The sequence below is a fragment of the Puma concolor genome, chromosome D2 (assembly GCF_028749965.1).
Source record: "Puma concolor isolate L17-30 chromosome D2, mPumCon1.1.hap2, whole genome shotgun sequence".
NCBI lineage: Eukaryota > Metazoa > Chordata > Mammalia > Carnivora > Felidae > Puma > Puma concolor.
The window spans coordinates 79,784,408-79,800,889 of record NC_141677.1 but is presented as its reverse complement, the minus strand read 5'-3'; the positions used below and the strand labels follow the sequence as shown (position 1 = coordinate 79,800,889).

At 42.0% G+C, this 16,482-nt stretch overlaps 1 protein-coding gene across 2 annotated transcripts; it reads left to right on the top strand.

The window, feature by feature from the left end:
- Window positions 1-50: 50 nt before the first annotated feature.
- Window positions 51-16,020, top strand: FAM24B (family with sequence similarity 24 member B). 2 transcript variants are annotated; one of them, XM_086681084.1, is made up of 3 exons: window positions 51-232; window positions 15,027-15,147; window positions 15,703-16,020. In XM_086681084.1, the coding sequence occupies exons 2-3, from the start codon at window positions 15,056-15,058 to the stop codon at window positions 15,875-15,877; spliced, it is 267 nt and encodes an 88-aa protein (XP_086537210.1). In that variant the 5' UTR covers window positions 51-232; window positions 15,027-15,055; the 3' UTR covers window positions 15,878-16,020. The 2 variants fall into 2 exon arrangements, with proteins under 2 accessions (XP_086537210.1, XP_086537211.1); XM_086681085.1 differs by lacking the exon at window positions 51-232 and adding an exon at window positions 10,476-14,147.
- Window positions 16,021-16,482: the final 462 nt, after the last annotated feature.

Here is a 16,482-nt window from a genome sequence, read left to right as displayed (position 1 = left end):
CGGTTCCAAAACTGCCCGGGAAGAGCTCAAGGACGGAGCATGAGCTCAAGGACGGAGCATGCGCTCCGACGGCCCCTCGGCCTACGAAAGGAGCTGTGCGCAGGCGCGGGGCGAGACTGGCGGGAACGCAGGCGGATTTTTCGACGTTGGTCCGAGGAAGTAGCAGGTGGTGTGGACGACGGTTGTCTGGCCGCCCGGGAGGGTTGGTCCTTTGAGGAGAGCCCATCGTCAGGTAGGAGTGGTGCCGTCGCTGCCGGCGACCTGGAGGCCCTGCTGCCGAGCCTCGCTGTGCCTGCGGCGGACGCCGTGGCCTTCTCGCCGACCGCAGACCCTGGGCGGTGATTCGGGCCGTGCAGTTGGGGTTTCTTTGACCCCCACGCGGTCCCCTAGCACGTCGTCCTCTCGGGCGGCGGGTGCGTGGATGCCGGCAGTTTGGCTTTAGCAGGCGGAGGTTTGCATGGTGTCACCGGGCTGCAGTGCAGCCGGGGCGCCGGCTGGACGTCGCCCTGTCGGTGAGCTGCTGGCGCCAGGGCGGGACGGCGGCGGGGTGACCTGGCGCCCTCCAGCCTCGGCGCTGGAGGGGAGGTGTGGAAAGCGGCCAGAGGGGCGGCGGTGGCTGTGAGCAGAAACCTGTCCCGAGCAGAAGTGGGACCCCAGTGTTGGTGGAGTGACATCTGAGCTGGGACTTGAAGGACCTTTAAGCTTTGATTCCGGGAAAAAGGAGTTGATGGAACTTTCTAGTTGCCCCATGGGATAGGAAGGTAACTGGGGCCTCTCTGCTCCGTCCTGTCAACCTTACCTTGTAAAAGAACTGGAGAATTAGATTCAAATAAAATTGGAATGTCAGCATTCTTCGTAGTTGGGCTGTCAGCCATGTATTCATGGTGGCATTCAGTCCGGAAAGTAGAAATCTTACTCTGCGCCATATTAATTTTGTTTTAGGACTGCATGTTCTGAGTTTTTTGTTTCAGTGCAAAATAATTTTTTGTTTTTCTTGAGTTCTTGAGTTATGTTACAATATGTGCCCAGTGAGAATACGGATTTCCCTCATGCGCGCAAGTGGAGTGTTCTTGTAAAAAAAAAAAAAAACAAAAAACAAAACAAAAAAAAACCTTTGCCTTAACAGAAATGGCCGGAAGGGAAGAGCATCCCCAGGTTTCCAAAAGTTCTAGTTTTTCCACTTTTCTTTCGCAAAGGCCTCCATTAGTGCCTGTTTTTGATGACCGAAAGAAATGTGAAGAGGTTATTTGCTGTTAGGAAAATAAGACCTTGCTGTGTTAATGTAGGGCTTTCATAAAAGCTAGGTGGTGTCGTGGGAATTTTGGGAAAGCAGGAGATACTTGTACAATACCCTTTTCATTCTTTTTATCTGTGGAGTGGTGTTAGAAAAATTGGAGTGTAATTTTTTGTGAGTAATCTGTTATCCAGAGTGTATATTAGAAGGATTTACCAAGATTGAAAGAGAAACCCCACCGAGGGATCTGATATGTACAGCAATCAGAAAGTTAAAAGTTCTTAATTGTTAAGTGTCCTAGTTTTCATGTTTGTAAAGATGAATCTAGACTGATTCTAAGGTGTCTAAACAGTTTTGTGTGTGTGTGTGTGTGTTTTCTCCCCCCTCCCATGTCCGGCTTCCTATGGTCATAATTTAACTTTGATCCATGGTAGCCTATTTGGACAGTCCCCAAAGGAAGATACTCTTTTTCAGAGTTCAAGTTAATGAACAAGATCAATATTACCAACTGGGTGTTGACTTCCTTACATAAAACTGAAAGCTGTAGGTCAGAAAACTATAGAGTTCTGTGGTCCTTCCCTTTCTTTCATTCCCATATATCCAATAAACCACAAAGTCTTGATTTCTTTTTCTCTTTTTCTTTCTTTCTTTCTTTCTTTCTTTCTTTCTTTCTTTCTTTCTTTCTTTCTTTCTTTCTTTCTTTCTTTCTTTTTCTTTCATTTCTTTCTTTTACTCTTGCTTGCTTGCTTGCTTTTTTAAAAGAAAAACCTTCCTGTCTTTTTCCACCTCTACCTCTTCCGTTCTCAAGCACTTTCATTTGAATAATCCCCAGAGTTTGTTCACTGGTTATTAGCTTTCATTTTCATCTTCTCCATTTCATTCTTTGCACTGTCCTCTGATTGTCCTGCTCCTGAGTCACCATCGTCTTTGTTCATTAGCTTAGCATATAAAGCCTTTCATACTCTTGTCTCCTGCCTGCATTCTGGTCTCTTCTACCTTTGCACATGCTTTTCTCTCTACCTACAATGGTTTTGTGTTTTTTTTTTTTTTTTTTTTTGGATAGCAGGGAAAATCCTCTTTACTGTTGAAAACCAAGTATAGACCTCCACTGCACTACAGAATTAATTACTAATTTTTCTGTACTACACTTAGAAGTTTTAGGTACTATAACTCCCTTGTGGTTTGGGACTTTATGAAATAATTCTCATATTTGTGTTCCTTACCATCTGAATGATTATTGAGATTAGAGATTATTTTATACTTGGTTGGACATATTCAGAATATGTTTTTGCACGGAACTGATAAGGGTAGCAGTATGAGTTCAGAACTTTATTACAATGTAAGAGGAGCAGAAAAAGGAGAAATGAGTAAATTCAATCTTATGCTTTTTTTTTTTCAAAGCTAGAATGGTGGTTGCTGAGATTACCTTGGTTTTAATGTGCTACATTACTCTTGTCATGAATTGGAGATTTTTTTTTGTTTTTGTTTTTTTCCCCCCACTTCAGATAAAGAATAAAACATATTTTTAAAAACTTCCCACCAATATCACAATGTAAGTTTTTGGCTTAGCTATTTTATTTTATTTTATTTATTTTAATATGGAATTTATTGTCAAATTGGTTTCCATACAACACCCAGGGCTCATCCCAACAGGTGCCCTCCTCAGTGCCCATCACCCACCCATCCCTCCCTCCCACCCCCATCAACCCTCAGTTTATTCTCAGTTTTTAAGAGTCTCTTATGGTTTGGCTCTCTCCCTCTCTGACTTTTTTTTTTTCCTTTCCCTTTCCCCTTGGTCTTCTGTTAAGTTTCTCAGGATCCACATGAATGAAAACATATGGATCTGTCTTTCTGTGTATGACTTATTTCACTTAGCATAACACTCTCCAGTTCCATCCATGTTGCTACAAAAGGCCATATTTAATTCTTTCTCATTGCCAAGTAGTATTCCGTTGTGTATATAAACCATAATTTCTTTATCCATTCATCAGTTGATGGACATTTAAGCTCTTTCCATAATTTGGCTATTGTTGAAAGTGCTGCATAAACATTGGGGTACAAGTGCCCCTATGCATCAGCACTCCTGTATCCCTTGGGTAAATTCCTAGCAGTGCTATTGCTGGGTCATAGGGTAGATCTATTTTTAATTTTTTGAGGAACCTCCACACTGTTTTCCAGAGTGGCTGCACCAGTTTGCATTCCCACCAACAGTGCAAGAGGGTTCCTGTTCTCCACATCCTCTCCAGCATCTATAGTCTCCTGATTTGTTCATTTTGGCCACTCTGACTGGTGTGAGGTGATATCTCAGTGTGGTTTTGATGTGTATTTCCCTGATAAGGAGTGACATTGAGCATCTTTTCACGTGCCTGTTGGCCATCTGGATGTCTTCTTTAGAGAAGTGTCTATTCATGTTTTCTGCCCATTTCTTTTTTTAAAAATTTTTTTTGAGTGTTTATTTATTTTTGAGAGAGAGTGAGAGACAGAGCATGAGTGGAGGAGGGGCAGAGAGAGAGGGAGACACAGAATCCAAAGCAGGCTCCAGGCTCTGAGCGGTCAGCACAGAGCCCGACCAGGGCTCGAACTCATGAGCCGTGAGATTATGACCTGAGCCGAAGTCAGACGCTCAACTGACTGAGCCACCCAGGCGCCCCTCTGCCCATTTCTTCACTGGATTATTTGGTTTTTGGGTGTGGAGTTTGGTGAGTTCTTTATAGATTTTGGATGCTAGCCCTTTGTCTGATGTGTCATTTGCAAATATCTTTTTCCATTCTGTTGGTTGCCTTTTAGTTTTGTTGATTGTTTCCTTTGCAGTGCAGAAGCTTTTTATCTTCATGAGGTCGCAATAGTTCATTTTTGCTTTTAATTTCCTTGCCTTTGGAGATGTGTCAAGTAAGAAATTGCTGCGGCTGAGGTCAGAGAGGTTTTTTCCTACTTTCTCTTCTAGGGTTTTGATGGTTTCCTGTCTCACATTCAGATCCTTTATCCATTTTGAGTTTATTTTTGTGAATGGTGTAAGAAAGTGGGTTAGTTTCATTCTTCTGCATGTTGCTGTCCCGTTGTCCCAGCACCATTTGTTAAAGAGACTGTCTTTTTTCCATCAGATATTCTTTCCTGCTTTGTCAAAGATTAGCTGGCCATACTTTTGTGGGTCTAGTTCTGGGGTTTCTATTCTATTCCATTGGTCTATGTGTCTGTTTTTGTGCCAGTACCATTCTGTCTTGATGATTACAGCTTTGTAGTAGAGGCTAAAGTCTGGGCTTGTGATGCCTCCCGCTTTGGTCTTCTTCTTCAATATTACTTTGGCTATTCAGGGTCTTTTGTGGTTCCATACAAATTTTAGGATTGCTTCAAGAATAATGCTGGTGCAATTTTGATTGGGATTGCATTGAATGTGTAGATAGCTTTGGGTAGTATTGACATTTTAACAATATTTATTCTTCCGATCCATGAGCACAGAATGTTTTTCCATTTCTTTGTATCTTCTTCAATTTCCTTCATAAGCTTTCTATAGTTTTCAGCACACACATCTTTTACTTCTTTGGTTAGGTTTATTCCTAGGTATTTTATGATTCTTGATGCAATTGTGAATGGGATCAGTTTTTTTATTTGTCTTTCTGTTGCTTCATTATTAGTGTATAAGAATGCAACTGATTTCGGGGCGCCTGGGTGGCGCAGTCGGTTAAGCGTCCGACTTCAACCAGGTCACCATCTCGCGGTCTGTGAGTTCGAGCCCCGCGTTGGGCTCTGGGCTGATGGCTCAGAGCCTGGAGCCTGTTTCCGATTCTGTGTCTCCCTCTGTCTCTGCCCCTCCCCCGTTCATGCTCTGTCTCGCTCTGTCCCAAAAATAAATAAAAAAACGTTGAAAATAAAATTAAAAAAAAAAAAAAGAATGCAACTGATTTCTGTACATTAATTTTGTATCCTGGGACTTTGCTGAATTCATGTATCAGTTCTAGCAGACTTTTGGTGGAGTCTGTCGGGTTTTCCGTGTATAATATCATGTCATCTGCAAAAAGTGAAAGCTTGAATTCATCTTTGCCAATTTTGATGCCTTTGATTTCCTTTTGTTGTCTGATTGCTGATGCTAGCACTTCCAACAGTATGTTAAACAACAGTGGTGAGAGTGGGCATCCCTGTCGTGTTCCTGATCTCAGGGAAAAAGCTCTCAGTTTTTCCCCATTGAGGATGATATTAGCTGTGGGCTTTTCTTAAATGGCTTTTATGATGTTTAAGTATGTTCCTTCTATCCCGACTTTCTCGAGGGTTTTATTAAGAAAGGATGCTGAATTTTGTCAAATGCTTTTTCTGCATCCATTGACAGGATCATATGGTTCTTTTCTTTTATTAATGTGATGTATTACATTGATTGATTTACGAGTGTTGAACCAGCCCTGTAGCTCAGGAATGAATCCCACTTGATCATGGTGAATAATTCTTTTTATATGCTGTTGAATTCAATTTGCTAGTATCTTATTGAGAATTTTTGCATCCATATTCATCAAGGATATTGGCCTGTAGTTCTCTTTTTTTGCTGGGTCTCTGTTTCGTTTAGGAATCAATACCGCTTCATAGAATGAGTCTGAAAGTTTTCCTTCCCTTTCTATCTTTTGGAGAAGCTTGAGAAGGCTAGGTATTATCTCTGCTTTAAATGTCTGGTAGAATTCCCCAGGGAAGCCATCTGGTCCCGGATTCTTATTTGTTGGGAGATTTTTGATAACTGATTCAATTTCTTCGCTGGTTATGGGTCTGTTCAAGTTTTCTGTTTCTTCCTGTTTGAATTTTGGAAGTGCGTGGGTGCTTAGGAATTTGTCCATTTCTTCCAGTTTGTCCAGTTTGTCGGCATATAATTTTTCATAGTATTCCCTAATAATTGCTTGTATTTCTGAGGGATTGGTTGTAATAATTCCATTTTCACTCATGATTTTATCCATTTGGGTCATCTCCCTTTTCTTTTTCAGATTGGCTTAGCTATTTTAAAGAGCAGTTTATTATTAACTTAGTATTTATAGTGTGAATCGTGACTGACTGTGTATTGTAACACAGTAGTTCTCAGATACTTTTGGCCTAGGACCCTTTACATTCTCATGGGTTGAATACTCCAAAGAGCTTTTGTTTATGTGGGTTTATATTATTAATTAAAAAAAAAATCAACACTTTTGGTTTCAGCTCTGACATGCAAAGAGTTTGGAATTCATCACAACTGTCTTTATCATAAGAGAATAGCTGTTTCAACTGAAAATCAATGACTTTTAAAAAATCTACCAGATAATTGAGGTCACAGGGCAAACAAAGAGCCACTCTGAAAACTGGAGAGAGGTAAATGCAGAAAATCACACTTGAGATTTGCTTATCAGGGACAGAATCTTCTGGAGGCAGTAACTTGTAGGAACACTTAAATGGTCATTAATAAATTGCTGGAAGCCAAGTGTGAACTAGCTAGCTAGGAGATGGAAACTCCTGAGAGCCCACATTTAGGAGGTCCCATACTTTTATGGGTTTTACTTCCAGGAACCCCACCATATTTACACAGTGAAGATTGGAGAAGAATCCCATCAGGCTTTCTGCAGTGGGGAGGGGAAAGTAACCATCTGGAAATACAGCCCACAGTATTCCTAAAAAAAAAAAAAAAAAAAAAAAAAAAATTTGTTTATTTATTTTTGAACGAGAGAGACAGTACATAAGTGGGGGAGGGTCACAGAGAGAGGGAGACACAGAATCTGAAGCAGGCTCCAGGCTCCAAGCTGTCAACACAGAGCCTGACTCAGACCTATGAACCATGAGATTATGACCTGAGCTGAAGTCAGAGGCTTAACTGACCTAGTCACCCAGATGCTCCAGCCCACAGTGTTCTTAACAAAGGTGTACCCTCAGGGGAAACCACCAGAGTCTTTTGTGACCTGGGGATGAGCAATTAGACTACTCTGACCCCTTTAGCCTTCCAGTCAGCAAGTAGGGGCAGGGGGAAAAAAAAAGACATTTTTGATGGTGACAGGCTAGGGACTCAGGTATGCTAAAAATAGATTTAGTCATAAGATTCTGGAATGCCTTCCTTCCCCAGTGCCTTACCAATATTAATAGGGCTTCAGTGTAAAAACAGATGACAGTTGAAAGAGTAGGATGCACACTATTTTAAAAGAGTTTCTAGGGAAACCAAAGACGGGGGTGGAGGAACAAAAGCAAGAATACTGGAGGAAATTGAAGCCTCTGACACCTATAGTTACAGCAAACGTTAAACATAGCCTAACTTAACCAGATTAACATAAAACTCCACACTAACAACCTGATTACTTCAGTTCCTATACATTTCTCCAGATACATTATGTCTGGTTTTCAGCAAAACATAATGCATGCTAAAAGGCATTTAGAAAAACTTAGGCTGAAAAGACAAAGCAAGCATTAGAACCAGTCTTACACAGACACAGATTTGGGAATTAATCAGGGAATTAACTGGCATAGTAGCATGTACTGCTAGAAGAGGATTTCAGTTTGGAAGATCCTTCCTATTTAGGGCAAAACCTGACTCTTTTCATGGCAGTTGCCAGAACCATAGCAAGGTCCTCAGCTGAGCAGGAGTCTGAGGGTAAAGATGAAGATCCTGGGAGCAGAGCAGGAGCTGTGGAAGAGGTCTGGAGATGCAACCTGGGCCAAGTAAGGGGGTGCTCACAGGCTTATCCCAGTAGCCTGGAACCTGGGCTGCTTTCTGCCACAGATGTGCAATTTACAAGTAGCAGGGTGTTTGCAACCACCTGCCCCAGGCGAGAGCCACAGGATGGGCACTTGGCAAAGTAAGGGGTCTGGGTGAAAGTCCTTGTGGGTGTGAATGATGAAGAATTTGCCAGGAAAACAAACCCTGTAACCTGGATCACATCACAAAGTTCAACTCCTGGATTCTGCATACAGCCACCGCCTACTTTTTGCCATCTGGAACACACGGCCCCTCCCACCACTCTGAGTACCTTTTTTTTTCTTTCTTTTATTAGGAGAGAGTGCACAGGCATGCTCACAAGAGGGGCAGAGGAAGAGGGAGAGAGCCTGCCATGGGGCTTGACACTGGGCTTGATCCCATGATCTTGAGATCATGACCTGAGCCAAAATCAAGAGCCAGACACTGAACTGACTGAGCCACCCACCTGCCCCACTCTCAGTACTCCTGACCGATCACTACATGTGAATTGCCAGTGAGCACTTAGGATGAAAATATTAACAATAACCAGGCCCTTCCCTAAATGAAATGCAACCGGTTTGCATATCTTTCAGCTCCGAGCCAAAATCAAAGCCTCTGGGTGATAGGTTTAGTGGGCACTGTGAATGGGGCACACATCATTTCAGAGGGTTGCAGAAAGGTTGAGGGGGTAGAAGGGCATTGGACCTGGGAGGAGGGGGCTGGAGGGATAGATCACAGAACCAGGCCTTAGTTCCTGCCCTGCCAGTGACTTGCTAGGGGACCTAAGGGAGTCACTTCTGCTCTCTGTGCTTCAGTTTCCTCATCTGTCCAAGTCTTAGTCATTGTCTTCTGGCCATCTCCAGTGAAGATCAGAAAAATACTGCTAAAACATATTGGAAGTAATAAGGTCAGTAGCTTAATGTTGCTGACTAATAAGTAATGAGTAGAATATTATATTTTAATGTTTATTTATTTATTTTGAGAGAGTGGGAGAGGGACAGAGAGGGAGAGAGAATCCCAAGCAGACTCCACACTGTCAGTGCAGAGCCCAACATGGGGCTCGATCTCATGAAAGTGGGGTCATGACTTGAGCCAAAATCAAGAGTTGGTCGCCCAATTGATTGAGCCACCCAGGAGCCCCTAAAATATTCTGAACAATAAATGAAATAATAATGCTCATGGTTTACTGTTTTGTCCGAATTTATTGCTCTGTCTGAATTTAGAGGTTTAGATCAGGCAAGTTGTTATCAGATTGACAAAATTCATATTTGGGTCATTGCCCATGAAATGTGTCAGCACCTAGTGGACTCTAAGCCCTCTGTTTGATATTGGGGATCCTGAGTTTCTGCCCGGTGAAACATACCTTGATACAAGGCAAATTTTCAATGTACAGACTCCTCAAATGGCAACCAAGTAACCACAGGAATAAAAGGAAACCAAGAAATGAAGTGGCCATCTCTGTAGGGAAGGTCTACATAACTTGTCTATTTAATCATGACTAAGCTCATTCGAGAACATGTCCCTCAGAATAGTTGCTGCTTCGATGGAGGGCATAGAAAAGAAGCTTGGAAAAAAACATTTTTGTGAGATAAAAATCAGAAAAACACCCCACAGTTAATTCAACTCCAGAGTATTGGGTTCAGTGAGAGTGAACATAGTAGGTTCCTGTACTCAAGACAAATGTCTGTTCAGAGTTAAAACAGGAACTGGAAATCCTTATGGCAAATGAAACTCAAATTAAAATTTTTATGTTTATTTTTGAGAGACAGAGCATGAGCAGCGGAGGGGCAGACACAGAATCCAAGCAGGCTCCAGGCTCTGAGTGGTCAGTAAAGAGCCTGACGTGGGGCTCGAACTCACGAGCTATGAGCTCATGACCTAAACTGAAGTCGGATGCTTAACTGAGCCACCTAGCGCCCCTGGAATTCAAATTTTTAGAGAGGTACAAGCACGTGTCATGGATACAGAGGAAAACGAGCAATTAACATGGGAGACAGATGGGACGCAGTGAAGAATTTACCGAGGATGTTGCATTGAGTAAAGCCCTGCAGGGTTAGTATTACGGCAGATAGAGGAGGAAAGGGACTGGGAGAGCCATCTAGTCAAGGCTCAGTGGCATGAAAATGCATGGCGTATGGGGAAATGCAGTGAGAGATGAAGCTGGAAAGATAGACTGTGTGGAAAGGTGGACAGGGCCCCATCTAAGATGACACGTGAAGTGCCTGGGACACAAGATTTAAGGAGGCATTCACTTTCAGAGGCAGACAAGTGCAGGATTGGCACAGTGACTATGGCCATTAAGTAGAGGATCGATTTCACCGTCTCCCATATAAGCATTGTCAACAATAGCTAAACAGAGCACAAATGTCCATTGACTGATCAAAAGATAAAGAAGATATGGTGTGTGTAAAGAATGAAATCTTGCCATTTGCAGCAATGTGGCTGGAGGTAGAATGTGAAATAAGTCAACCAGAGAAAGACAAATAACATGATTTAGCTTGTGGAATTTAAGAAACAAAACAGATGAACGTGTGGTTGGGTGGGATGGGGGGGGGGGGTGGGGAGAAGAAAGGGAAACAAACTACAAGAGACTCCTGATAATAGAGAACAAACAGGGTTGATGGAGGGAGGTGGGTGAGAGATAGACTAGATGGGTGATGGGTATTAAAGAGGGCACTTGTGATGAGCACTGGATGTTGTGTGTAAGTGATGAGTCACTGAATTCTACTTCTGAAACCAATATTGTACTGTATGTTAACTAACTAAAATGTAAAAATAAAAACAACAAAACCCCAAATCTTCCATATGAGGGACTTCTGCTTCTGGGAAGATGGAGTAGGTGTACTTTTATGCTTTCTACCAAGTGTGACTAAAAATCCTGGACGTTATGTATAAAACAAACACAAGGCCTTGACAGGTGGAGAGAAGAAAACAGACAAGTTAGGAAACTTGAAATCCAAGGAACATGGTGGTGAGCTCTCTGGGTTTTTTTACTGCCTCATATTTCCAGACTTGGAGATGAAGAAGCAGCAACCTGGGAACACCAATGGGTGCAGACAAAAACAAACACAAAAAACAAAAAAAAAAAAATACAAAAACAAACAACAAGCCAACAAACCAAAAAAGCAAAACCCTGTTGTCTCTAGCCAAAGGACCAAAAAAAAAAAAAAGGGGGGGGGGAGCCTGACAAGACAGGGAGCCTGTATTCCAGCCAAATATCCCAGAAAAAAACTGTGGCTCACCCCCACCCCCCCTCCCCAGTAAAGACTTAGGCTAGACTTTCACTCTCACCAGGCTATAAAGTATTGTCCCAAATCACCCCTTCCTGCCAGACTAGTGTCAGAGAACACTGGGTGATAACACCCCCATCGTGGAGATCTTGGGAAGTGTGAACTTTTCGTTTTGACCCAGTGATAATGAGGCACCATTCCGCTTAATTGCTGGGGTAGTATCAGAGAAGGCTTACTGGAAATTCAGGACTTTCATCTCCTGAATAAGACCACCTCCACTGCGGTATCAGTGGAGACCAAAACATGAGGGGATTTTTCTGTGGTCTTCACAGATCTAGTTGATCTCCTTGAGGTAAAATTCATGAAAGTGGCTCCCCTCCCAGATGAAACTTGGGACCCCAAGAATTTGTTTCTTCCATGCTGGTCCTCATTCAGCCTCCAGCAATTTATCAATTACCATTTAAAAATTCCTATCAGTTGCTGACTCTAGCAGTGGCTTCTGCTTCTGAGAAGCTGTGATTCTCTATATTCACCAGTCTCTTCAGTTTTGGGGTGTCTATTTGCCCTGTGACTTCAATTCACTGGTTGACCTAGGAAGACATTATGATTATCAATTTGTTCAGCTTTTTTCTTATTTTGAGGATGGCAACTCCCAAGCTTTTTACATGTTGTGGTGGAACAGGAATTTCTGTGTTGATTTTTATTCATCCTTTTTTTTTTTCTGTTCCTCAGACTGGATATTCTCAATTGACCTATCTTTGAGCTCACTGATTATTTCTTCTGCCTCCTCAGATCTGCTGTTAAGCTCTTCTCATGAATTTTTCTCAGTTACACTTTCCAACTCCGAAATTTCTGTTTGACTCTTTACTAATTTCTCTCTTTGTTGATACTCTCCATCACAGTCATTATTGTCATACTTTAGTTCTTTAGACATGGATTCCTTTGAAAATATTTAAAATAGTTGATTTAAAACCTGTGTCTAGTAGGGCCAATGTCTGGGCTTCCTAAGGAAAGTTTTTTATTAATTACTTCACTTTTATCAGCCATACTTTTGTTTTTTCTTTCCTTCCTTCCTTCCTTCCTCCCTTCCTTCCTTCCTTTTTCTTTCTTTTCTTTTTTTCTTCTCTCTATCTCTTTTTTTTTTTTTTTTTGCATGTCTTGTAGTCTCAATGAAAACTAGACATTTAAAATAATATAACATGGCAACTCTGGAAATCTGATTCTCCCTGCTATCCAGAGTTTGTTTTTGTTTGGTGACTTCTCAACAAATTCTATAAAATCTGTAATCTTTGTTGTATGTGGACACTGAAGTCTCTGTTGATTAGCTTAGTGATCAGCTAATGATTGGACAAAGATTACCTTAAATGCCTGGAACCAATTAAATCCACTAGTCTTTCATGAGGGGCTCTGTGTGCATGTTGGGGCATGCCTTTGGCAATCAGCCAAGCAATTGAAAACTCTGCCATAGCCTTCACTTTTTGCTTGGAAAAAGCCTCAAGGTCAGTCAGAGGTGAATGCTTAGGGCCATCTCATGTCTTTCTTGAGTATGCTCACAGCCTTAGACATGCACACAACCCTATACCTGTGCATGGCTTAGAGTCCCAGGAATATATCAGAGCTTTTCAAAACTCCTATGGACATCTAATTTACCAACTTTTCCTTTAAGCTGTTTGGCTACTCTGTGATTTGCCCCGGATGTTATCCACCTACCTCAGGCAGCCAGGAAATTAAAACTATTGTCTGTAATTGTTTTTGCCAAAATCCCCTTAGAAGAAGACTTTTTGCACTGGGTGAACTCTTACGTTATGTCAAATAACAGACAGATAGCTTTGCAAGTGAGGATTTTCAGGTAACCAGCATACAGGTCAAATAATGACAGTTCTTTGGGAATAAGGCTTTGATAGAGCTTTACCTCTATTTTCCCTTTGGTGGCTGCATTGGAGCCTGGGCAGTTATTTTCAAGGTTGCCATGGAGCTGGAGAGTGAAGGATGGAACAATGCCGTAAACCTTGCTGTTTATACTAAGATTCAGTTCTTCTTAAATAAATGTTTCCTGAGCTGCACCAAGCTTTTAATTTTCAGAGTCTGAAAAAGTCAGTTTTTCTGCTAGATTCCTCATTGCTTTCAGAGAGGAAAGAATTTTCAGAGGTCTTATGCCACTGCGTTTGTTGATAACTCCCCTGCTGTTTGTGATTCCACCCAGGGTTTGGACAAAGCAACAAGGAATAACCCTTCATAGTTAAAATAGTTTCCTCATTTAATTGAACGAGCTTTGTTAGGTGTGAGTACTTCAAAATAATAGAATCCTGATTTATAACAGGCATCCTATTCAAATTACTTTTTGAAATCTTTTTGCCTTAGCCAAGAAGTATAATGTCCCAAAGTCTGTTAACCTATATCTGAGTCCTGTAGAATGACTACAACTATTATTCTATTGTGTTGCCACAATATAAAGTCTACCCAGTCTTCTATAATTGAACTTTTAAATATATGAGTATTTTTAGATATTAGACTCTCCACACTACCACACTACTGTCATTTTACTTTATTGAAATCCCAGATTTGCTTTTGATTAATGGTCAAGCCCTAAAAGGTTTTCTGAGGGAAGAAAACTTAAAAAGGTGAGACTGAGAGTAAATTATTTAGAATAGGATTTGGACATTCGTCTTGCTGTTGGTCCTAACATATATCTGAACATGGAATGGAATTCAGAACTCTCTGAAAGGGAGTTGGTGTCTGAAGTATTGATGTCACACAGCCCATGTATGGCCTGACAGGCATAGAAGTTGGAGCTGGACATTGGCTGTGCATTCTGCCAGCTCTCGTGGAGACTATGCATCTAAAAATAAGCTCTTCAAACTTCGTATCTTAATTACTCCTAACGGGATAATTAGAACTTTCTTTCTCAAATTAAAAGTTTGAGAAATTCCTGATAAGATGTACTGTTCCCTAAAGTTTATATTAATTGTAATTTTGTTTTACTGCCGGTGTTCATCGAGCATGGAAGAGTTAGAAAATAGTAAGTATGGGGGCGCCTGGGTGGCTCAGTCGGTTAAGCATCCAACTTCGGCTCAGGTCATGATCCCGTGGTCTGTGAGTTTGAGCCCCGAGTCGGGCTCTGTGCTGACAGCTCAGAGCCTGGAGCCTGCTTTGGATTCTGTGTCCCCGCCTCTCTCTGCCACTCCCCCACTCATGCTCTGTCTCATTCTGTCTCTCAAAAGTAAATAAATGTTTAAAAAAATTTTTTTTAAAGAAAAAAATAGTAAGTATGTTTTGGCAGTTGGATTGTTTATTCTTCAGTCCTTCTTCACTTTCCCCCAGTTTCAGGGAATAAGGTTAAACAAATTGCGTATTCCAGAAAAACTGGATTTCCTGGGAGGATTTAGAAGGAAAAATGGCAGTTGTCAGTGGAAGAATAGAAAACTGTTTTCCTGAAACATGTATCACTTACAAAATGGATTTGTATATGATCAGCATTGTTGAATGTAACCTTTTTAAAAAGTCATCCCCTTAATCGTTCCCATAGACTTTTTAGCTTGATATCGAGTGAGGACTTAATTCTGAATCTGAAAATGAATGTATCTCAGGAAATCCAGGTATTTGGGACTAAAACCATTTGTATAGCTGCGCATTACTTCCTGTGAAAGGAAGAATGGGACTCTTCCACGTTCTTCTTTCTTTCTGGATTTTGTATTTCAGTCTCCTCTCTTCAAACATAAACCCTTTCCCCCTCTCTGGGCCAGCGTAGGGTCCTAGTCTTTCTGGGAAGACTCATTTTGCATAAGGATCCATGGTTTGGGTTTCATTCTTTTTCCACTAGAGGAAGCTGCTGAGGTCGCTAGGTGGGTGTGTGGGGAGGGAGGCCACATTCACTGCTTGCCTTCACTTCTCTGCCTAGATAAGTCTACTAAAGTCAACACAATAATTATGTTCAGCATTGCTGGCGGTATCCTGGTGGCCATGCTTGTGCTGATGGCTGTTGTCATCTGTCTTTACTACAAAGTAGCCAACGCATTGAAGTGAGTGATGTGGGTAAGAGTGAAAAATACCCCCTCAAATAGGATACCTGGGGCTCTCTGCTTGAGCAAGGTCATTCCTTGCCCTGTGGCCCCACCCTGGGTGAGGCCAGGAAGGGCAAGTGGGTTGGAAAAGGCAAAGGCAGGTGAGTGTAGAACCTTGGTTTTTTTCCCCTTCTGGCTTAGGGCTGTGAGCTCATAAGTAGAATGTTCTCGGCTGGGTGGCTGGGTGCTGCTTTGCTTCACCTACCCTCACTGAGTTGACCCTCTTCCCGATCACGCTCTGCACTTGATGGGCCTGCAGCGGTCCGCTGGGGGATCCACGCTTGTAGTTCACTCTCCCTTATTTGCTGCAACCTGATTTTACATTTCTAACAATCCTAGGAGAGGAGGGGGTTAGACAGGAACTTGGGACAGGGCCAGAGAACTCTAGTTTGGGGCTGGTGTCACGTATTTAATTGGCTCCAGCCCTAAACTTCCCAGGTACCCCGATAATTGTGACAAATGGATGGAGAAGAAAAATTCTAATCCTACACTTTACGTATGTCTTTTCTTAAGATGTTCAAAGGCACCTCTTTGTTTGGCCTTAAAAAATTCACCCCTGGACAAGGTCGCGGCCGCAGCCATCACTGCTGGGTCTTATCCCAACCTCCAGTGCTGTGACGAATGTAGCTTGTATGCCGACTTTGATTCCCTGCCACCATGCTTCTGTGATGTAAACGAGGGACTCTGACTTGGGTGGGCACAAAAATCTTCATGCGCAGTCTTTCTTTCTTAGTAGAATGTTTTATTATTCAAGTCAAGTTTTATAATGTTTACATTATGTATTATGTAACATATTTATGTAGTTTTGAATAAATGCAATATTGAAAATAATTCTTTGCCTCTGGTGTTTGTTGTTGTTTGTTATAAATGCACTTAGGGACCCCTGGGTGGCTCAGTTGGTTAAGGTCTGACTTCAGCTCAGGTCATGATCTCACACTTCCTGAGTTCGAGCCCTGCATTCAGCTCTGTGCTGACAGCTCAGAGCCTGGAGCCTGCTTCGGATTCCGTGTCTTTCTCTCCCTCTGCCCTCCCCTGCTTGTGCTATCTCTCAAAAGTAAATAAACATTAAAAAAAATAGTAATAAATGCACTTAAATTTGTGTACTAGCCACTTGGTGACTTGGGGCAACTATCTTGTAGTATTATATTGCAATATAAAGAGAAGTTATCTCCAATGCCCAGAAGAAAAATATATATTGATCTTAGAGCGTTTCCAGTTTCCGACTCAGCAGAAATTCCCAGCTGGAGGAGCTCATTTGGCTCTTCTCCTCCCGACAGTTTCACCCACTCTCAT

Excerpts from the sequence above, each read along its gene's own strand:
- FAM24B (XM_086681085.1), top strand. The coding sequence starts at position 14,066 with ATGTACTGTTCCCTAAAGTTTATATTAATTGTAATTTTGTTTTACTGC. Across the intron at positions 14,148-15,026 it reads CATGGAAGAGTTAGAAAATA|ATAAGTCTACTAAAGTCAAC; the intron begins GTAAGTATGGGG and ends TTCTCTGCCTAG. Across the intron at positions 15,148-15,702 it reads AAAGTAGCCAACGCATTGAA|ATGTTCAAAGGCACCTCTTT; the intron begins GTGAGTGATGTG and ends TCTTTTCTTAAG.